Source organism: Montipora foliosa, chromosome 14, assembly GCF_036669935.1.
Source record: "Montipora foliosa isolate CH-2021 chromosome 14, ASM3666993v2, whole genome shotgun sequence".
Lineage (NCBI taxonomy): Eukaryota > Metazoa > Cnidaria > Anthozoa > Scleractinia > Acroporidae > Montipora > Montipora foliosa.
The window spans coordinates 2,724,968-2,748,134 of NC_090882.1; the positions used below are offsets into that span (position 1 = coordinate 2,724,968).

Consider the following 23,167-nt stretch of genomic DNA (forward strand, 5'->3'; position numbering starts at 1 on the left):
AATGTATTATCCAGGGAGGAGTGGTATCCCTTGCTGTCGTTTCGTATCGAAAACAGAATCTTATGAATATTCGGCCGTACGCCAAACAATCCAAACAATCCACCCTTCAGCTGAGAGAACCATCCAGCAATCGTTAGAGACCATTCGCCTCAATTGCAAGTGGCTAGCACGTGAATCGAACAAGATAAGCACGTGGCTGGACGAGAAATGATATTGAGGTGATTTTACGACAGTTGTTCATTTCACACAAGACATAAGCCGGCTTCCAATCGGTCAGCATACTTGGCCTTGTCAAGGCCATCGAATTTTGCATTAACTCCAAATTTCTTCGCATTTGATTACGAATATGTAAATTATTATCACTGTCTTAAGGGATCACACGTTTGCCCCTTACTGTTATTGTTGTTATTTTTTAATGTATTTCAAAACGTGTTCTGCTTTTTAGATCTTCAAGGGAAGACAAAGCCAAAAAATGATTCGGGAAACAAGAAACTGAAGAACCGTTTTAAAAACAATTAATTGTTGCAAAAAAATACGCCGAAAATGATTTCAATACCAGAAAATAACGATGTGACTTATTTGCTGCCACGAGCTGAACTGAATTTGACATAAACGATCATCGCTACTACTGTAGCGATGTCAGTTTCTTCCTCTTTTTCTCGAAAGTTTAATTTATCAGCCAGGAAAAAGCAAGCCTGCCTTGTATTTTAGACAGTGGTAAATTAAAAGAACTGGTACGTATTCTCAAAAATAGTGACGTGTATTAAAATTCTTTTAAAAAATAAAAAGGTTGATTTTCATCAAGTTTCAATTGCTTTCTTCCATTTCAGGACCATCTCTTGCTCATCAGAACCTTCTGGTGGTACTATTTTGTTTCCTCTTCGAAGAACCATGCAACTTTGCTATGCACATCGCCTTCGTTTACTCATCTTTTTTTTTTTTTCTGGCAGCAGCCTTTACATTATAAAAGCTGATGTTGTGTCAGTGTCTTCAGTTCGTAATTAAACATCGCATGCTTGCAAAATGAGCCCCTTGCGAACCCTCCAATATTTTGCCTTTTTTTTCTGGATGGATGTCCGCTGTTGCAGAAAGCTGGGCGCCATGGCGTTAAAACGTTTTGTCGACGATTGGGATCGACTGCCAGTTTCATGTTTGCCACAAAAAATAAACGTTCAGTCTGAAAGTTCTATTATTTCTATCGGTTTGTCACTTTCCGCGTTCTTGCCTCCTTGGGTAGATTTCCTAAAATGAACAAAAGGAATCATGAGTGAGAGAAATTAGCCCATACGTTTATACATAGACCCTTTGCATAAATGGCGCCCAAATTTGAAGCACAATACTTGATACATCCTTAGCCTCACATTCATGAGAAAAATCTTTTGTCTTGAAACATAAGCACGAGGCTAAGGATGTATACAGTATTGTTACTCAAATTTGGGCGCCATTTATTCAAAGGGTCTATAGCTTTGGCGAAAGACTCGCAGATAAGAACATGCGTTTTGGGATTAAAATGGCAAGTCTTTAGCACATTCTGGCGTCAACTCTCGATTCAATGGCGGTTTCGCGAAAGCCTGGATAAAGGCACAAAGAGCGCAAGCGCAGTAACAATGTGAGACTGGCTCGCCACATTCCCTCTCTTTCCTGTGCGCCACAGAGACACCAAATCCTGTACACAAGCTAAGTGAGGAAACTTATCAGAAAGGTATGCAACCGTAACGAAAAAATGAAAACAAAGATTTACCTTTTTTTCAGCATTTCGTCTATAAACGGTTGCCCCTGATCATGAACTCCGTCTGAAAAAAATAAAATTTGTGATACTGTCGTTTGGAATGTCAATTCCCACTTATTACGATGGCTCATTTTTTGCACGTTATAAAAAGATATCGAAAAACGTCTCTAAAAGAGAGACAAGTTAGAGGATCTTGGAATAAAAGAATTTTCGTGCTTTTTCGAGAAGCAGCCGCTTGAAGTTTGCTGTTTCCCCGTTTCTCTTTAACACGATGCTAAAGCTCTCTATTGTTTCAACAGCCAATAAACCTCTGGTTCGACATTAACAACAGTCAGTGACGTCACACGAAGTGTCACTATGACAACGATATAGATGACGTCACTAACGCCAACCAGAGTCTTAGACCCTCTGACTCCCAGGAGTGATCAGCAAGTAAATTGTCCTCACAATTTCAATGAAATGTCAGTCAGGTATTGAGAATGAAGATTAAAGTGTGATCTTGATATAACACCAAATTCTCATGACTACCCAATAGAGAAATCTTTGGTACTAGTTAGGAGAATGTAGGTTTTGATCTTGGGATTGAACGGGTTAATGGCTGACGAAACAAAGGGGCTCTTCTATTCAAGTGCTGGGCACATTTGAATAAGGAAAAGAAGGTTTCCAAACAGGTAACTTCCCCGTATTTCCTGACCTGGATTTCCACGTCGGTTTTTTCTTATTCTGTTGGACTCCTAGAGAAACGAAAAGAGAGTGAACACGTTCAGGTTGGAGAGACTTCGAGGTAAAAACGTCTATGTTTCAGATAAAGTAAAACAGGAAGGTAAAGGGTGCAGAACCAAGAATTAACGAAAAATGTTTCATAACTCGTCTGGTTACTTAATTACAGTCTCAATTTCATATAACAAAGGGCAAAGTGTCCTCGTCCAATTGAGGGACTATAAATCAACTGAAAGCAAAGTAAATTAAATGTTTGGGTTTCGACGAGAGCGGAGAAATGCCATCCACAAAGACCCAGTAAGGGGATCGGTCCCAGGTCGCGTTGCACAAGGCCAGTGCGCAAACAAGTGTGAAGAACAAAATACAGCTCACCTTTGCAGCATTTTGTTTTCTTTTGCGGCCTACAAAGGAGATATACGATGTTACATTGCAAGGCTACTTTCAACTATTTTCTGTTCAAATTAAGTTATCGCAACCAAGGGAAACGAACATTTCGATTCAGAAACGAGCCCCTGTTTTAACTTGAAGTGGACAACAACAAGAGTTCATAACTAGGAATTCTGGATCATTGATTGTAGAAGTTGCCTTGCAAGGTAATTGGTCAGCTAAATTCGTGTCACACAATAAGATGACAGACCAGAACCAATGAAATCTCTTTAAGGCATTTTCCCGCCTCTGTTGAGATCGGCTACACGAATTTGCTTTACCTTCTGATTGGTTAACGGTGTCAGTTGTTTCTTGCGTGAGTTTCTGAGTGTTAATTTAATTAATTCTCTGGTTTTTCTTATTAGTCAACAAATCATACAAATTTAGTTCTCCAAAACACATATTCGCCCAAGTTTCCAGCTTGGAAAGCGGCAATGAGAACGTTACAAAACTGCAAATATTTATTATATTTTCTTTGCAGCTCTCTGCAAAACAACGTAAAATGTAATCCAAATTGAAAAGCTTTCTGGAAAACGTTCCCAGAGTTGAGCGCTGATCAATGATACCAGCCTAGTTTCTCTCTTTGGTAATTGACACACTTTTTATGAATAAGACACACACTGAGCGACAAAAGTAGTTGAGACGGAAAGACCACAATTACTTAAGGTCACATTTTTCCTTTGCACTCCCCCCACCACCTCCCCCTCCCTTATTCAATATCTTGGTAACTGAAAACGTAAGTCTTGGCGATAAAAAAATTACATTGTTAGGAGGGAGGGGTAGTAAGATTAAGGAGGGGGCGGGGGGGGGGGGGGGCTCCTAACATTCCTGAGAAGGGGTAAGTGTCTCCACCGTTTTGTCCACTTGTTGCATGTTTGAATAGCCGCGAGGTAATTTCAGTTAACGCGAATTTGTTGGAGATTAATTTGAGTGGAAGATGGGTATCACAAGTAAGCGAGCCATTGTAAATGCACAGAGATCTTGCGTGGGCTTTACAAAGATTTGTCAGCCTCGTGAATTGTTTAAAAAAATGGATATTTTGAGGTGACATTGTTGCCGTTGTCAGCGGTTTCTTGGGCTGCCCGTTGTGAATGCACTGCTCTAAAATATTGGGTAATATTTAAGAAAGTACATTGACTAAAATATTGTTAAACTCACTGGACTTCTTAGCGGAATTGATGGCTTCCTCTGCACTTTCAAATTCAGCTACATGAGTGGGGTAAACTTGATGAAAAAGCTGCATTTGAAACAAAGGAAATAACGCGGAATACATCTCAAGACAGTTATCTTTAAATAACGACAGTAAAGTCAATTTAGTGACGTAACATCACAACACGCGGCGCCAATCAAAATTATAGTGACGTAAAGTAAAAAGAAATGCAGGTGATCGCCACTCCTCTCAGAATTATCAGGTGTAATTTACAATAGAACTTTGGCCATACCGCTTGTAAGGTAGCTGAAAATCAAATAGGGAAACAAGATCAGGGACTCTGAGGGCGTTCCATGAACATTTCAAACAGTGAATGGGTTTTTTATCGTCCAACACAGTCTTTATTACAAGAAAGGGTTGAGAAAAGAGGCAAATGGCCAAATGGTTGGCGGTCAAAACAGTAAATTCAATTTGTTCAAAAGGCGGGAAAATCCACTCGTGAAAATCGCGGTTGCCTTTGTTTTTGCTTCTACATGTTTGAAATATGGCGCGATGCATTCTTTTAAGCCAATCATTGGGCGCAGTAATTACTCTGACCAATCATACCAACGCAAACAGAGCAATGAACCAATCAAAATTAAAAGGAATTATATGTAACGTGTTAAAAGCGCGGGAAAATGTACGTTTGCGATTGGTTTTGGTTTTTGTCTCTCGTTGGTTAAAAAGGCGCGAAAAAGGGCTACTGACTTCCTCGAAGTGTAGCAATGAACAGTCAATACAATAACAGATAAAAATAATAATATTAACGTACGTCTCTCCTCTCGGTAGTCTCGAACGTGAGCGGGAAAGAGTCACCAAGTTTTACGTTCTGCCATTCGATGTCGTAGCATTCGACTTTATCCTTTGTTCCACATTTCACAATCCTGTGAGAAATGAAATTTCTATTAGACAACAGTAGAAGCAGAACCTGACCTATTTTGACAACGGTGCAGGTAGCCATTTTGCATGCGCTCTTACTGATATGATAAAGACGGTTATTGAAGCATTGTGTTATTTTATTGTGAAGCGCATTTGAACATTGTATGGAATTTGTGCTATACAAATTATTGTTATGGTGTCATTTGTTTCAAGTGTCCAATTAAGGGACCGATTACATGAGCCGGGCTGGCTCGTTTAGCCGAGATCCAGGCATGTCTGACAAAAACTCCAAAACCAAGTTTGCGATTACATGAGCCCGGTTAGCCGAGATCCCGGTTTTACGATGCCGGGATCCCGGCTAACCGGGCTGAGATTTGGACAGCCGGGTTAGGCGGGCCAGCCATTTGTAACCACATTTCTCCACTTTAGAGCAAAATGAAATGGCCCACGGAATAGTCGTTTTTTATGTTTCAATTAAGGATAAATAGGATAGCAAGCCATAAGGCTTCTTTAAATTGTAAAATTGTGAATTTTAATAACAATTTAGCGAGACAAACGTCTCTACACTTCCTCTTGGTGTTGTTATCTTTTTTCACATGACATATTCTAAATTTAACCCAAGCCGGGCTGGCTCACCTCATGTAATACCGGGCTGAAGGACATCCAGGCAAACCTGACAAGCCCGGCTGACCGGGCTGGCCCGGCTCATGTAATCGGCCCCTAAGGCGGAAAACGCGGGGAAATTCCCCTGAATGGGAAATTCCCTGAATCAGAAGTCCCGTAGACTTCTTGATCGATTGGGATGTTATACGATTCTAGGAGAAATTGAGATTCCCTTGGAACAAGGTCGAAGAGTCGAAGAAAAAATGTGGGTCGACAACTGAATGGGAAATGTCTCCTTGACTTCTTGTACGACTTGGAAAGGGTGTAATTGACATCAAACGTGTGTGGACAAGCAAAGCGATTTTTAACCGAGCAAGATGTAAAGGGTTTTGTCTGCAGTGGAAGTGCACTGATTTAGCAAATTAGTGCACAGGCACTCCACTTTAGTAAGAAAAAAGATAAGTAAATAAAATCAAATATCACATGGTTAAGAACAACTACAACAGTACTGAAAAAACGCTGTAGAGTCGAATTGAGACGCACGCGCGTAAGCCACACACAATAGAAGACTGAAAAGGGTTTTCAGCTGAGCGCTAGCGCGTAAGCCACACTCACACAATCGAGAGTTTAAGAAACGACAAGGATTATACCGGGACAACGTCACTTCAAAATATAACTTAGCGCTATATTAGGGATTTCGCGATTATTCTATCTTGGTCGTGTTGTACAGTGTGGGCGAAGAAACCATAAGTGGATTGTACGAAGGGTTTTGAACTAAAGATAGAGAAACAGCAAATTCGCGCTCTTGAACGCTCCTTCAAAAGCTCTCTTACCTCTGCGGCTGAACAAGTGTTTCGCTGCTTTGTTCAATTAATGATGTCATTTGCCAATTTGTGATTAATGGCAGAACCTTTAGTGAGAGAGACAAAAAAGAACGACTAGACTGTGTTTTAGCAAAAGGGTTTTACGTCTTTTAATGTATAGGGCATTAGGCAGCGCAAAAGCTGGGACGAGGCCAAAAAAGAAAGCTCCCCCATTTCGCTCGCCTTCTCATCCGCCTTCTCATAGTTTTTTTTCTTTAAATTCCGCGGCTGGGAATTGCATTAGTACTCTTGGAGAAAACTTGTTGGGCTAAAGGCTTGCACAGTATTTTTCACCACATTATCAACATCGGTATGGGGGAGAGAAGGACCAATAGACTTGGGAATTTTTCCCAAGAGTTTTGCCCAAGAAACTTTATCAAGCGAAACGCGAAAATGACCACTCAAAACATCCAAGGAAGGTTTGAATAAAACAACAAATACAAAATGAGGTAGGGAAGGGCAAATTTGAAGAAGATTAAAATGGATTGCAATTTGGGTTTTGAAAACTATTAAGCCTAACGAAGCTTTGAGTTTTGTTGTTTAACGAGTAGGGGCGACTAATTGGTTAAACTAGACAAAATTAACTCCACCGCCGTGACACAGCCCCTTTGACAATTCAAGAATTGGTACCTCTTCTTGGGCTTTTTTTGCTGACCAACGTAGATTATTCTGACAAAATTCCTGAAAAATTATACAGAGAAAATTCATGTTAACAAAACCAGCAAAGGAAGCATTTCAAGGATGGTCGATTTAGGCAGGCAAATTTGAGAAATGTAATTGTATAACCTGTTTTCAGGTGACAACACGGCGGTTAGGCTAGTGCACATAGACATTTTGGCTTTTCAAACGATTCCTTCTTCTTATGCAAACATTTCCTTTGTTTCGGTTTACACAAACATGGCTGCTGCTAACGTACACTGTAAGTGGAACCACTCTATATGATGTGTCAAGGTACGTTCAAAAAAGGTTTCAACGTTTGCTTCAACATGCATTCAACACTTTGCTGAACCAAATGTTGGGTGCATTTGAACAGTTCGTAAAATATTGTTATAAGGGTAAAGAGTGTCGAAAGCTTGTTGAAAGCGCCTTGAATCAAATTTAGTCCTTCAACATCTTTTTTCTCGAGTTGAAGCAATTTGAAGAGTCCATTCAGTTAAGAGGTAGAACATAAGAATTCTCACACCAGGCTGTAAATCAATATGGCGGCTTGTAAAACCGGACGAATTCTGAGAGGACGAGACTCCACTATTGCATCATTCTCACCTGTAGTCTTGCTAGGTCTGGGCTCGTGGTCTTAAAAGAAACTTGAGGAGGTTCTTTAGATTCTGTATAACGATAATATTCCTCTATAACCTGTGCCTGGAGAAATTAGGACAAAATCGGGCAAGCAAGGCATTAGTTGTTTTTGGGCAAACAAACACATTCACTGCATCAAGCAGTTTCCAGTTTTCTGTTGTGACTAGTTAGAGAAATTACACTGGGTTCAATTCTACGACTCATGATCAATGAAAACCGTTCTAATTTGCGCAACCAATATGATATACTGTCGCATACTCGCAACCGTTTCTTTCTTCAAGTTATCCCGCAGTTACATATAGCGCCTTTCTTTAATTATTCCAAATGCAATTCTCTTAGTAATGTAAACAAACAATGGATAAATGACATTCACCTTGCGACGCGCAAAGTCGTTGTCCTTCAGAGCTTTCCTGCAAGTTGAGAGCGTGGGAGACTGATATTAAAATGTTAATGAATTATCATAATCAAAGTGTTTGCTTGTAGGCCAGAGACTACTTTAATAAACAGTAATATCACTGCTTTCAACAATCAAAGTGTCGAAATGACCGGCTTCTTGTTATGGTTGTCAAATACCAAAATGCACAGAGAGGCTGCCAAAAGCGAATAAGAAATGAAAAATAGTTTAATGTATGAAGTCAAGGATACCACTCTAAAACTCCATGAGTACGCGTTGGATATGAGATGGTAAGTAGCCAGCGCGGCAGTTAGCGCCGAGTTCCTTTAATCAATCCCATATCCAACAAGTTCGAATGGAATAATTGAAGACGCGCGCGTGGAGCATCATGGGTAAGTGGTAACACATCTGTGCGATAAAATTTGGTTTTGGTCACCGTACGACCGTCAACCTCTCCATGTATGACAATGTGGCCAATATCACGTGACCATATCGCGAGCTTAAGTTTAGAGCTCATCGAGGTCAGCTGTTTTTTTTTTTAGTTGACCGCTGACCAAGAACTGGGTACGATTGGATCGCAGGCTCAAGCAAGGTTAACTTTATTAAGAATGAATAACCCGAGAGCTCGCTTTTAGGCTTTGCTAAATCTATATAATAAATTCTGAACGTTTGGATACTTGGAAATTTCGGTTTCCGTACGTCACAGATTTCCAGTTTGGTAAAATACCCCGATGCTAATCGCCGAGACTTAAGGAGCCAATCAGAACGATCGATAGAAACTCAATATCCGAGAGAATGATTTTTAGAATAAATGTAATTTGAGGAATGGATGTGAGATGAAAGTTAAAAAGATATCATCACAGTCAGACAAGCGACTCAACTTAAGCCGGCAGTGTGGCCCAGTGGTTAGGGCGCTTGCCTTGAGATCCGGAGAGATCCCGGTTTCAAGACACGTTCTTACCACTGGTTGAATTTGTTCCCGGTAATCCCTGGTTCAACTTCTCAGCTGCACTTTTAAATAACCAACTACAATCGGCGACAAAATTAGTTGAGACATTTGCCAACAGAGCACACTGGCAACGACACATTCATTGTTTGCAAAGGAAACTTGTCCAGAAAGTACGTTTCCGGGATACCCCTCCCTCCCCCACCCTAATCAATGTTGTACCGCTGTCGACAAGGCTCGTAGAAAACAGAAAAACACAACATTGTCCCGGGGGTGCGGGGGAGGGGGCCATTTGCGCCGCCGAGCTTGAAATCGACTCTAAAGGATAAGAGTGTCTCAACAATTTTGACGCCGATTGTAGCTTGCCTCCGGTCAGTTGGAATTCTTAACAGTTGTTGTTGAATGTTCTGTTCTGTCGTGATTATGTTTCATTGACGCTGAAAAGCCCCTTTGGAGAGTGGTCAATTATGTATTGTATTGTACCGATGATTGTATTGCAGTTGAAAGCAACCCTGAAAAAGTCCAGGATTGAAGGGGGATTCGAACCCGTGACCGTGCTACCAACTAAGCTATCAAGCCAGTTTGGAGTAATTTAGTAATGAAGTCTATCTTCTCCATCGACTTTATTTGTATTTACCCTTTGATTTTCCTTTCTATTTTTGAAAGACTATCATCCTCGCATGATTCCTTCGTCCATTCATCAAACCTGTTACAACGACAAAAGTTATGAGAGCTTTACGAATGGGAGAGACTACAAAGCAGGGTAAAATCAATTCAAATGGTGGTTATTGATGCGAGAGGAAAACCGGAGTACCCATAGCCTGCGAACGCAGACGTATTTCCGGCAGTCGTTTCTCTCCCCAGGAAATATGTCCGGCTAGAGTACCCGTGTACCGGAGAAAAACCTCTCGGAGCAAAGTCCTTCGTACTTGACAAAACAAACCGCGTGACGACGAAGGACTTTGTGAAAGTCTAGGAGCAGCGTAGAGAACCGACAAATTCAATCCGCATGTCATGCCGAGTTCGGGAATCGAACCCAGGCCTCATTGGTGGCAGGCGAGTGCTCTCACCACAGTCAACACAGCTCTTTAAAAGTGCACTAACGGAATATAAATTTTAAAAAAATTCGAGGATGAATGATAAAAGAAATTACGAGCGAAGGTGGAAAATGTTAAGTTCTATTGTTTTGTGGTGTTCTTGTAGCCGTCGTCGTCGTACTTGCTTAAGTTCTCTGTTGTTTTGAAGGGAACGGCAAAGAAAAGTATTAAATTGCAAAACACACATGTCGAGCATGCAAAAGTATTATTGTTTGTTGCTATTACTCGTCGGGAGTAGCCACTCGTGTTGGCATTTCGTAAGGGTGAGTGTTAGTAGTCCTAACCTTCGCATAGTGTTCGGAATCGCACGGTCGGGGTTCAATCGACACCGATGCTTGTTATTGTTCAAATGATCAAAGGAATGATGCCCAATTTTAATTTTACACCACAGAAGTAGCCACATGTAGTCCTCGACTACCTATTTTTCATATGTAATATGAAGATTTGAGGATTTCCTTGTCCTTGCCACTGTCGTTCCTTCAAGGCTGGTTTTCACTAACGACGCCAGGATAACCACAAACAACATACGCATGCATATTAACTTGTTGTTAGCAAGTGTCCATTGTCCGAACAAACGGTTCTAATGATTAAAAACCTTCTGAGGCCTCATCCACATTAACACGTTTTTAAACGAAGCAAACTACTTTCGTCCACGCTATCGTTTTCTCCTATCCACACTACAATGCTAAAAATCAGTGAAACAAAGCATTCACCTAGCCACATGCACAAATGTGTTTTGAAAAGTTTTCAACTCCCAGAGTTGGACGTCATGGTTTTTAAAGGGCTCCGTTTTCTCTTGTCCACACTTAAACTGGCGCGTTTTCAAACGTACGCTGCCTTTTAAAAACGCTCCACTTTTAAAACCGTTTTCGAAAAATTCCAGTGTGTTCTCAGCGTTTTTGTGTGGATGCGAAAACGCATCAAAAAGTATGCATAAGTCTGGATAGCACCTGTGTCTTGGGTGTTGTTGTCCGTCCTTGAGCTTCGGTCTTTAGCGACAGCCGGCCTTAGTCCCCTGGGGAATCGTTTGGCACTCCAATATGGCATCCCTAGCGTAATATCCATAACCTTGTTGAAAGTTTTACCGAGAAAACCAGTTTATAGCTTCCCTTTTAAAATTGCCCTCAGTACATTTAGGTTTCATTATCCCATTGCACTCACCTGTCTAATAAGCTGCTGTGATTGACAGTTGATATGAGTTCCATGGCTTTTTTCTTTCCCACTCCTTGAACTCCATGTGGAAGATAGTCACACCCAACTAGTACTGCAAAAGCTACCAAATTATCCCTATTAAGACCTATGTACAAATAGAAAACGGTGGAGATGGTCAGACAAAGTCCTGTTCTACGAATCCCTCTTAATGTCCCCACCACACGGGTGGGTGGGACGGGATGGGACGAGACGGGACAGCACAGATCACAGCAGAGAGAACACGCAATGCACAGTTAACGTACGTTATGTGTGAAGGTCACCCGCACCGGAACAGGCAAGGTCTTTATCTATCTTTTTAAGCCTGCCAAGGATATCAAAAATTTTTATTTGAAAAATTCTGATATAAAATCGATATGGGCTGGCATTCACATATGACGCAGGGATAAGCTCAAGCAAAGTCGAGTAACGCACTGGTAAGTAGTACCTTTTGCTAGGACAAGAGACACCAATTAACAACAAGGTAATGCGCATGCGTAAGTACCTTGTGCACAACTCAGAGCCGGGTTGTTCGTAATCCAGGATTAGGGTAAACTTTTCTTTCATGTTTTCAACTTTTTGGTGAAAGTTTTTTTTTGCTTATTTTTGTTTTTCAAGATTGACTTCCTCTAATGTAAAGTTTTGCCGAGTATCAGCTTTGAGCAGCATGTGGGAGTAGAGAAATAAACTCCTTGGTTAATTTTTAATCTGGGATAAGCGTTAATCGGCTTTTGAACAACCGGACCCAGAAATGTCGATCTTACATGGAATGCGGCCCATCACTTTACGGTATTATCTATTTTTAGAACAGCTACTACTATTTTGCATTTAGCACGGGCAATCCCTCGCGTTGCTACCTGGTTTTATAGACCAATCAGAAGTGTTGTGGTCATCAGATTCAACCTGATTGGACATTATTTGGCGGGACCTGTATTCTAAATTGAGGTAATACCGTAATGTGACGGGCAAAGTGGGCCAAATGAGAGAGATCGACTGGTTCTTCTGTGTGATGGACTTCTGTATTTGTGTAGTCAGAGTAAACCAGCCATAAATATAAACAAAGGAACATCCTTTCAATGGGGGGCGGTTCGTTTGCTTCCGGATACATACTTAGGTCACGCTCAATATCATCCATTTTGTAGCAGAACACACAACTATTCTGCAGAACAAAATAAAGTGATAACAGATAAATGTACGTTATGCACGGAGGAATAAAACAAAAAACAAAACAAAGTCAAAAACTGAGACAGCACCCTTTTTGAAATGCCCTGACTTATTATTTGGTTACTCAAGCACACTAGTCCGGATTCAAAGCATTTGGATCAGTACAAATTTTCCACTTTGCGTGAAGTCCGGATTCATAACGTTCCGAATTCGTGGAGAACATGGGAGCTTTAGTATCGGATTTATGTTTTTGTGTAAACATCAAAACGAATCCAGTACATAAAAAAAAAAACGAAACCGGTTTATAGAGGAAAAACAATGCCTCCGCATGTCCCGCGCATGCGCTTTACATGGGGCACGTCTTTTGCCATTCTCGTCCTGTCAACGTGGTAGGATGACCAAATTGAAGATCCAGTGGAGGACGTGAACACCATGGGCTGCCGTTGCCACCAAATACACAAGAGTTTGAAATAGCATTCTCGTTCCCAGATTCCATCGTTTCTCTTAGCCAGCGGAGTCTTCGCACGAGAAAACGAAGGGCTCTTGAGAACAACATGATCTCTTCTCTAAATTAGCGATTATCGTGAATTCGTAATTTGCTTTGAATTTACTATTATCGTTAATTTAGGACACGGTGTCCCAGGACTTAAGGTAGCAGAGAAAATAAGAAAAGAAATATCATATCCGTGGATTGAATTTAAACCCGGAGTTTCGACTCTATTGGAACCGCTTCTTTCCACTTTACCACTGAAGATTAAGACACTGCAATATCAAAAAAACATCTATTTAAGTCTTCCATAGAATATCGGTGCTGAAGAGTAATTAGGTCTAAGCTAGATTAATAATTTAAGCCTACGCTTTGATTTTGAATTGTTTAGTTTGGTCGTGAAGTTTGAAAACCGACCTTTTGCAGTGTTTAATATTGTTTCTTGCCGAGTGATAATACAGCATTATTAAATAGTGTTTTAGCAAAAATAATGTCTCCGAGCCACGCCGGCGGTGTGGTGGTCAAGTGGCTGGGTGAAAAGGTTAATGATCATTCCAATTCCCTAGTCCATACACTTAGGTTGTCTTTTAAAAAATATATGACATTTCCCATAATTCATATCAAGCCTTCAGTCTTCTAAATTAACGATAATAGTAAATTCAGCGTCAGATCAATTCAGATTTGATTTGAGCAAATTTCGTTAGAGTGCTCTTGTGCTAAATCCATTGACACTTAAATAAAGTTGTTGTTGTTGTTGTTGTCTCAGGTCACAGGTCTCTGTTTTACCAATACTGAAACAAACCTAAACTTTAATTAAAGCTAACCTTGGCTAACCTTAGCCGTTTTCGGCCATTTCAACTTCAGTATGTTGCTACATACGAAACATCCAGTTTTCAAAATACAGTATATGTTTTAATTATAATGCGAAGTTTGTTCACTATGGTCATTTCCGCCGTGTACGTTTTATTTCTACTGAGGATGGCTCAAGAGAAAATTAAGGAGACAGAGAGGGAGTCGCCCAGTCTAGCCCTTGGGATATGTCAGTTTTGAGACGTCACGAAAACCCAATTCGGTTTCCTGACACGTCCGCAAAGTCAGAGAATTCAAAATGGCGTTCCGAGTGGAATTGCGGTTTGTTGACGAAAAAAGTCGGGAAACCGACTCTCTAAACGATCTAAAAATAATTTTTGTGAAATCCACATATCCCGGCCATCGTCCGTACCCTCCCTCTCTCCCTCACTTTCTCTTGGTTAGCTTTAATGAATGTTTAGGTTTGTGTCTGTATTGGTAAAACAGAAATCTGTGACCTGTGTTTTGTACCTGCCCTAAATTCAGAGCAAATTACCAATTAACGATAATTGTTGATTCAAGGTAGAGAATGGGTTGACTCCTGAGGGAGTCTACTCCGCGGAAAATTCAATCTGAAAATAAATCGGTCTGTGAAAGCGCCGTGACATTGTTCGCTCCTAGTGATAGGCTCCTGGTCGTCAAAAGTATTAAAAATGGCGGCGCCCAGAAGCATTACATTTAAAGACTCTTCACGTGAAGCCTACAGAATGTGTTCCTTTATGTCGAACAATAAGTAATAGCGTAGTTTTAAACGAAGACACTCTGATTATTTTACCAACCGACCGCGCCACATCGGCCACTTTACTTTCGGTTCAATATTATATTTTTTGCAAACTAAACAATGAACAAAATTTGAATTTCATGTCTACAGAGCCCTTCTCCCCAAGGCCCCGCCGGCTGAGGGGAACGATGGGATCTGGGAACTAGAATGTTGGAAAAGCTGAGACGAAGCAAAGTTGATTCAAGTCTCGCTTGCGAGTTAGCACATACATACATACATACATACATACATACATACTTAATTGACCTCTCCCCATAGGGGCTTTTCAGGGCCAATGAATCAACGAAACAACAGAACACAACAACTACAACTGTTAAGAATCCCAACTGGCCGGAGGCAAACCAGTTGGCTATTTACAAGTGCAGCTGGGAAGTTGAACCAGGGACTACAAGGATCAAATTCAACGAGTGGTCAGAGCGGGTCTTGAACCCGGGATCTCCGGATCTCAAGGCAAGCGCCCTAACCACTGGGCCACACTGCCTGCACAAACACACACTGTTTGTGCACACTGTTGCATAAACACTCATTACGTCCATGTCGTCCCTAACCCCCCTGTCATTGACATCGATATCGGCGCTGAGATCATTTTCTTGATTTTTCCACATTGAACTGACCCTTTTACTGGCAGAGAGGTCTTTGTAGACTGTCCTTGCTCCATACAGCAAGGCATCCCCATCATTAGTTATACAACCATCCACAACCTATGGAATTAACCAGAGAAGGTTTTTTTCATGCTGTGTGCAGTATAACCATAAACGCTACACTGCTAGCAGTAGAGCTGCAAGCTTTTTCAGTCAATTGTATTTTGTCACGCAATCGAGAGAAACGACCAAAAGCTCTTCTCCAAACCCCTCTCGGTCGTTTCTTTCCCTTGCGTGACAAAACACGAAAAAGAGACTTTTGCGGTCTTTATAAATGCCGGCTCTCGTGCCAAAAAGGTACATGATATTGCTTTATAGACAAATAAAGGAAAGAACCTTTGCTGATACACGGTCTTATTTAAAGCTTGATGCTTAAAGTATCTTTTTGGATCAATCGTGTAACAATCCAAATGAAAACACCGAACAGAAAGGATAGCAACTAATTGGTAAGGAGCTTTGCACGTGACTTCATGGCCCCCATCACTGTCGTCCCCAGAGCCCTCCATTTCCTTTGGTCATGTGACTAACAAAAACGGAGGGCTTTAGGGACGAGGATGATGTCTCTTTGGCTTCCTTGGTTTGTAAAGCTACGTGTCAAGGGAAATTTGGAAGTTTTAAGCAAAAATAACAGTAACCATACCGAAAAAGTTCATTAAAACTTATTTCGCGAATGGTAACAATTTTACCTTTTGGGAGGTTTAATTCAGAATGCGTTTCCTTGAAACTTGAAACGAAAGACGACTGACTGCTGCCCAGATTAATCTTTTTAGGGAAAAAATTCCATGTCGTTTGGAAGCTGTTGCATTGCTAGCGACAGTCTACAAGAAAACATCCATCCAACTGACCTGATGAAAATTTAGTAACGCGCAGAGTGCCTCTGCTTCACCTTCGCTCCTTAAACATGGCACACCCAAAAGTTCCAAGAGGGTGCAGCACTGGAAAACAAAGATTAGTTAACACAAATTGCCCGAGCTGTGTTGGACTCTGTTGGGGACCGGGCAACGTAAGTGTTGGTGATAATGCAGACTTGAATAATTATTGTCAGTGGAAGAAGTTGTGGTGTGTCCTCCGTGGTATATTGTGGTTGGGAGGGTAGATGCTTCAAGATACTAGCTACCACAAGCCACTCAACAACCCGAGGGTAAATAAAGAGGAGATGACGATGATGATGATGACGATTATCATGATATCAAGACAGCAGGCAAGCGCCAGCAATTGATTATTAAACAAGACGCCAATTAGGCGTTCACGTGGGATAACCTAATTAAAGCAGGCAACAGGCAGCGGCTGTAAATAAAAAGTTCTTCTCGAGTCTCTCACTGTCACAAAATCCCTTGGAACAGTACACGAATATACAGAACTGAGTGAAACCTTCGCGGCTCACTCTTCCCTCACAATGTTGTTTGCACGCGAGTTTCTGATCCCATTCGGCAAAACAACGTTGTGAGAGGGCAAGGTATTGCAAAATGTTTCACCAATTTTGTCCAAGGCTGTAGTTGTTATTGATATCACGGGTGTTGTATCAGCTCAAACTTCTTCTTTCATTTCTGCAGTTTAGACAAGTTGAAAGTGTACAGTGTGATCTGTCTTACAGACGAATAAGTTGGAGAGGGTGTTGTTAAATGTACAACTGTTGTGGGAAAACGGAAAATGGTAAAAGCACAATAAGTAGGGGTAAGAAACTTGAAGTTCTTGAAATTAAAGCCAAAAAATTGAGCAATTTGATTTGACTACAGTTGATATTTTCATTTGCAAAGGAAAAGATACGTAGGGTAGTATACAGAGGCATTTTAATTCAAGGGAGAAAAATTTCTGCCATTTTTTTGGATTTTAAGTTAAGGTTAAGGTCACACCTGTCGATCGCAAAAAAAAAAAAAAGGAAGGAGATCAAATATTTCCAGAGATATTGGTAAAATACTTTTTCACCGGAAGTAAAAGTTCATTTTGATTGACAGCATATGTAGACTATCGGAGAGCTTTTCGCGGGAAACATCAAGTAATTGTCTCCGCTCGCAAACGTTTGAGGTGTTTGTATTTAAAAGCATCGTATTTTACTTTTTGTGGCATTAAATAGTATTTTAAGAAAGAAGTAATGAAGACCCACAAGCCACGTGAATATCCGAGGTAGGAAAAAGAGAAAATAGAGGAAGGATTACAGAGAGGCATATGAGTGATGGTGGAGTTTATCGGAATCAAGACAGAGAATCATATTATCATATCGGCGCAATAAATTATCGTAGCATCTGAAGAATCATGGGAATTCAAGAGGTGCTAAATCAGGCTCTCTAAGTACACAGCCGGTGAACTAGAATAAACACACTTGTAGTGATAAAGATTTTCCATAGTCTTCTTACAACATGACAAGGAAAATATGATGTAAACGATTCACATAACAAGCCCGCATATTGATATCGCCGCCACCATCTGCTTGCGATGGTTTTTACGCACATCCTACATTGCGCTTTTTTTGAAAGCCTTTGCGTTGGTCCGCCTCCATTTTTCTCTGCTGCTGCTGTGTTTGATGAGATCGATGTGCGCGTCCTTTTTCTGTTTAGCATGAAGGCCGATCCACTCCAAAAACATGTGTCAAAAATCCGAAGAATATTAGTCACAATGAAGCTGGAGGAACGTTGGAACTTGTGTGACCGGAAAAAAATGGTGTCCCTTGATTGGCCAATTATGGGAAAAGGTGTAGGGGCGGAGTTTGTTCGTCTGATACAAAAGCTTTTCTTGAGGCGCTGTTTTCATAAACATTAATTTTTGCCTTGAAGATAACAATGAAAGGATTACCAATCAAAGAGCTTTGCTTGATTGCAATTAAATTTCCAACAAACTAAACTATTTTGAGGGTAATGTGAAGTGCTATATTCTACCCATGTAAACCTACTAATGAAATTGAGCCCACACAAGGAAACAGAAAAACTCTGACCAAGGTGTGAATTGAACCCACAACCTTCGGGTTAGATCATCCTAGTTTTGGGGAATTTTACAATTCGAAAAATTTTTTCCACGAGAGCTTTTTCCGCGCGGTGGCTCAAAGTTTTAGTTAGCGCTTTCGATAGTGCTCTGAAAAGAAAAACAAAGCATTTTCTTCAATGATAAATGGAATATTCCAGTAGCCACATTTCATACAAGGGTTAGGATACCTACGACGTAATCGGAAAGCGCTACATCCGTTTCACTGAGGACAAACTCTGAAGGTACACAATAACTTTAAAAAAAGAATGTATGTTGTTTTTGTCTCAATCAATTAATCGCGCGTATTTACAAAAATGATTTGAATTTCTAATTTGGAAAACAATGAAATATTTTACCAGTTAGTTAATATGAAGACTCCATTCAATTAAAAAGGAATTACAAACTAAATTCTCGGGGGATCATTCGTTGCTATTACACTGTAGTACTACGGTAGTTTTGACACGTCGTGTGACCGATAAAAACTCCCACAAAACACGACATATCTTTCACGAAACAGATGACGACATATGAAAGCTGTAACAGGTACTAATTAATGGCTTAGATAGAAAGCCAACACTCAACCTTTAGCGAAACCGCTGCAGGCGATCGACATTAGAAATTCTTTCGTATACCTCCGATTTCGGGAAACAAACGAAGAGAACACGAAGGTGACAATGACCATGGCTTGTGGATGACGTAGTATCACCATGACATTTGGATGACGTAGAATGAACATGCGGCCACTAAAATATTCCGAAAACCGAAACTAGCCAATGATCACAAACGTAACAATTTGTGGGTACGAGGAAAAACAAACGAGCCCCATTTTATAAGGTGTTCTGCCCTGCAGGGGGCATCCCACGTAAATAGAGAAATTCACACAGGATCTCTGCCAAGGTTGGGCCGAAGACCTTCAGTAATTATAGGTGGCGGATCGCGGAGCGTGGGGCAGGGTCGGGGGGGGGGGAAGGGGGAAGCTATGTTCAAGGAATCAACCGCGATTGACGCGACGGCCTAATGATGTTGGTTAATAGGTATACTATTACAACCTTTGGTATTAAAAAAAGCAAGACAGGATAAAGAACAGCTCTTCGAAACCGAAATATTTAACGACAAGGAAATTATTAATACACTTGCAAATTCCCATCTTTCGACAATTCTAAGTCACAGAAGTACAAGAGGACATTTATTATCTGAACCGTGCTTGATGGCTTGCTCCTTCAACAGATCAGTGGAAGAGAATTCGAATACGTGATCGGAAGGTTGTAGCGGTAGGATCAGTGGGATTTTCCCAGAGTGTCGCCGAGTCAGAAGTGATAAATACATCTCTGTTATACAATCTTTAACAGGCAAACTAGGAAAACGTAACAGAGACCTTTTTCTTTTAAGACTTACCTCCCTAACACACTCCGCAAAGTAAGATCCTTCAATGCGAAGATTCTCTGCCGAATTATTTCGGGATGGTCCCCCTCTTGTGGCTTCAATCCTCCTTTTCATGGCTTCCCATTTCAGTTCTGGTGGTTTGCCATCCAGGACAAACACAAGCTTTACGCGAAATCGTGTCAAGTTACAAAATCGGTAAAAAAGATTTCTCAAATGTGGCTTGTTTACATGACTGCTAAGTTCCTTCGCATGAAGCGCCTCGCAAACCCAAAAACTCAAATCTACGCACAGTGTCTTGTTGCTCAGATCCGAGAGCGTTTGCTTCTTCTTCACTGGTTCTAAAATGCTCCAAAGTTCTTTTACACCCATGATAAAGGGATGAAGACAAATTTAAGTAGGATCGCAATCTAGAAAATTTTCCACACAAACCAGACCACAGCAGTTCTATGGCACATGTCCCGTGTTGCGTTACGGCAAGAGGAGCGTTTGCTTCTTCTTCACTGGTTCTAAAATGCTCCAAAGTTCTTTTACACCCATGATAAAGGGATGAAGACAAATTTAAGTAGGATCGCAATCTAGAAAATTTTCCACACAAACCAGACCACAGCAGTTCTATGGCACATGTCCCGTGTTGCGTTACGGCAAGAGGACCCTTCCGACGTGAGTTTCCGTCACGACAACGTTTCACCATGACTTTTGCGAGAGCCAGCGAGATCTTTCCATTATATATTCGTTGTATTCACTGAACCAAAGAGAAGCTTTCGCCTCAGTGAGCAGCCTGAACTAAAACAAGGCGTCTTGAAATTTAAAAAGTAAATAAAGAAAGGAGGAAACGATTCTGAAAAATTTCACCTCATGGCGGTTTGTTCGCAGTAACACTGTGGAGATAGATAACAAAGCAATCATCTTCATCATCCTCTTCACTATCACAAGGAACAAGGCCATACAAAGAAGCTGTTAAATACTGACGACAGAAAGACTGCAACGCGTTTCTGTGAAATGGTAAACGGAGAATGCTGCTTGATATAAACTTAAATCTTTTTTATTGTCTCTCTCTTTTTTAGAAGTAACTTCTGTTGCAAAAAGGCAAGAAAATATTTGAAATAAAATTATTGTTTGACGAAAAATTTCCTCTCTCTGGTGAGGAAAATTTAGCTCCGGACGTTGGCTTAGTTGTCACGCAATATTACACGGTATGATGTCGCGTTTTTGGGGAAGACTGGAAATAGCCTCCTTCCAAATGTGTCGCGCATAAAAGGGCGAAATTCTGTGCTAACCTTTAGCTTCCCACCAAACTTCTGGTTCTGGCGCTCCAGGTATCTTCCAGACTTTTAGGAACTAGACTGATTCCTCAATTTAATAGTTTTGGTCTTGTAAGGTCAGTTGAGAAAGCCATGTCTTCAGTCAAAAAACATTTTGCGCGGCTTCCAAATAACGTTGTTCCAAAGAATTACAATTTAACTTTGCAACCAAATCTCACGGAATTCACTTTCACTGGCAAAGAAGTCATCGATGTAGAGGTATGGCTGAATAGCAAATAAATATGAACTGCATACAAACATTTTTGCTGTATTGAACACGTTCGCCAATCAAGAAACTTTTGCATGGAAAATCGGGAATATTGGCCCTTGCTGACCGGACCCTGTGCTAGGATTCTCGAATAGACCATTTTACCATTGTATGCTTAGTTACCTGGCCTTTGAATGAAAGTGAGGCTGGAGCTGACCTTGCTTTGATAGAAACCTCACAGCTTTTCTTATGTAAATTCCTACTTATTAGCATGAGAACAACATCATCAACATAAGAAAAGCAGTGCGGTTTCTATCAAAGCAAGGTCAACTCCAGCCTCACTTTCATTCGAAGGCGAGGTAACTGCGCACACAACTGTAAAATGGTCTATTGCCCAAGTAATGGAATCGAATATCTCAGGTGCAATTAATTGGAAATCAACCATGGAGGATCCAGGATACAATTTCTCGATAATCCTTAGTATTTGAAGGGTACATCTCTGATAACCAGCAATTCACAAGTTCTGGTTTGCACAGTTTGACACCAACAATATTTCTTTGGTATTGGTGGATTAATTGCCAACAAAATGGAAAATGTCAGTAAGGGATGTAATGATTGTATCCAATTGATATTGCTAACCAGTGGATAAATCACCCTCTGCCAGATAAATCATCATCCCCTTGGTTGATGCAGGGCAGTAACTTTTGCAGTGGATAGAAGTACCAAGAGATTATTCATACTTACATGTAATTAGTTGCAAATAATAATAAGTGAGCTATTTCAAATTCTGTGCATTATTACCAAGACTTTTCCTGTTCCCTAAGGCACATCATAGGAATAATTTTTTCACAATAAAAAAGGTGTGCTAAGTCACTGTTATACAAGATATAGGATAGAAACATCCTTCTTATGAGGCTAAGGGGCCAGAATTGCGCAGTTAATTAGCAAGCCATTTTTTTTGTGTACTAATATATTTATTATCATTTTTTTGGAAACTAATATACAGTAATCCTCACGCTAGGTGAGTCCTTCTCAATTCTGCTTCAGTGATTATTATAATGATATGTAAACTAAGCAATTTGGGTCTTGGTCTTAATGTGGACTGATTGCAGGGGAAACCTTTTTGATTCAAATACATTTCCGTTTTTGTTTTAAATCCCAAGGTTATAGAGGAAACAAATAAGGTAATCATCAACTGCCTGGATATAACTGTGAAGACTGCCAGTTTTACATGTACCTCTAGAGATCTCAGTATGTGTTTTACATGATCATAATTTTAAGAAAATGATATGCTAAATAACTTGGTAACAAACCTCCCAACCATGGCAAAAGTGGGGAAAACTTTCTAACCTTTCTAACCAGTTTACAATTTACCTTCCCAGGAGAAACATACAAAAATTCACATGTACAGGTCGCTGCATGGCTTGTTGGTCATAAAATGGATTACTAAAATTCATGATAGTGGACACATAGCCAACATTTAATGTTCAAACTAAGCTACGTGTCCACTATCAAGTTGGTTGTTCGTTCTTGAATATGTTGCCTCAGGGATTTCATTAAGTTTTAACGTAGAAGGGACCTTCAGCCTTCTCAAAACCTCCTCAGAAAGTTTGACCGTCTTCTTCCAGTCAGAAAATGTCTTATTTTTATTACAACGAGGTGAGAAAGAAAGACAAAACAGACAACAAAATTTTAGCTCTAAAGTAAAGTCACTGGAGATGATATATAAAGGCTTGAAAAAAAGCTTGTTTGACGTACAAATTCGTGTCCGCAATATTTTTTTGCGTCTTGCATGTGATATGTTTATTTAAGTAACATTGCAGTATTTCTTATCAGACACCATGCAAGTGTCAATTCCATATGTGGAATTTTGTCACTTTAAATCCCCCAGATTGCACTAAATTGCGTCTGTGAGTGTCTAAATTTCAAAAATTTCCTTGGGGAATATGCCTAACTTGCGCCCTTTGGACACTCGCTAGGGTGCCTTTGGCACCAAAACCGTCTCCACTTTCCTTATAACCTGCTCCCCAAAAACATTTTGAGAAGGCTGGACCTTGTGATAGAG

At 40.5% G+C, this 23,167-nt stretch overlaps 2 protein-coding genes across 2 annotated transcripts in view; one reads left to right on the forward strand and one right to left on the reverse strand.

Moving 5' to 3' along the window:
• Window positions 1–401: 401 nt before the first annotated feature.
• On the reverse strand, window positions 402–20,109 carry LOC137985316 (flap endonuclease GEN homolog 1-like). Its single transcript, XM_068832905.1, has 16 exons — window positions 19,606–20,109; window positions 16,098–16,187; window positions 15,226–15,312; window positions 12,441–12,489; window positions 11,304–11,439; window positions 9,683–9,751; window positions 8,079–8,115; window positions 7,673–7,768; window positions 7,040–7,090; window positions 6,380–6,456; window positions 4,837–4,948; window positions 4,034–4,112; window positions 2,822–2,850; window positions 2,424–2,463; window positions 1,742–1,793; window positions 402–1,242 (listed from the first exon to the last, which is right to left on the reverse strand). Exons 1-16 carry the CDS (start codon window positions 19,960–19,962, stop codon window positions 1,173–1,175), a joined length of 1,431 nt encoding a protein of 476 aa, XP_068689006.1. The 5' UTR covers window positions 19,963–20,109; the 3' UTR covers window positions 402–1,172.
• Window positions 20,110–20,837: 728 nt separating this feature from the next.
• Window positions 20,838–23,167, forward strand: part of LOC137985638 (puromycin-sensitive aminopeptidase-like) — a 32,476-nt gene continuing 30,146 nt past the window's right edge. Inside the window, exons 1-2 of the mRNA XM_068833275.1 lie at window positions 20,838–21,113; window positions 22,266–22,353. Coding sequence (XP_068689376.1) covers window positions 20,988–21,113; window positions 22,266–22,353 — 214 coding nt within the window. The 5' untranslated portion in view covers window positions 20,838–20,987. The remainder of the gene's footprint in view (window positions 21,114–22,265; window positions 22,354–23,167) is intronic.

Bases quoted from the DNA above. Each gene is read 5' to 3' on its own strand.
- LOC137985316 (XM_068832905.1), bottom strand. From the start codon at position 19,962: ATGGGTGTAAAAGAACTTTGGAGCATTTTAGAACCAGTGAAGAAGAAG. The intron at 8,116-9,682 runs GTAAATACAAAT...CTCAACTTGCAG, and splicing joins ATAGAAAGGAAAATCAAAGG to GAAAGCTCTGAAGGACAACG. The intron at 2,464-2,821 runs GTGAGCTGTATT...TCGTTTCTCTAG, and splicing joins GAAAACAAAATGCTGCAAAG to GAGTCCAACAGAATAAGAAA.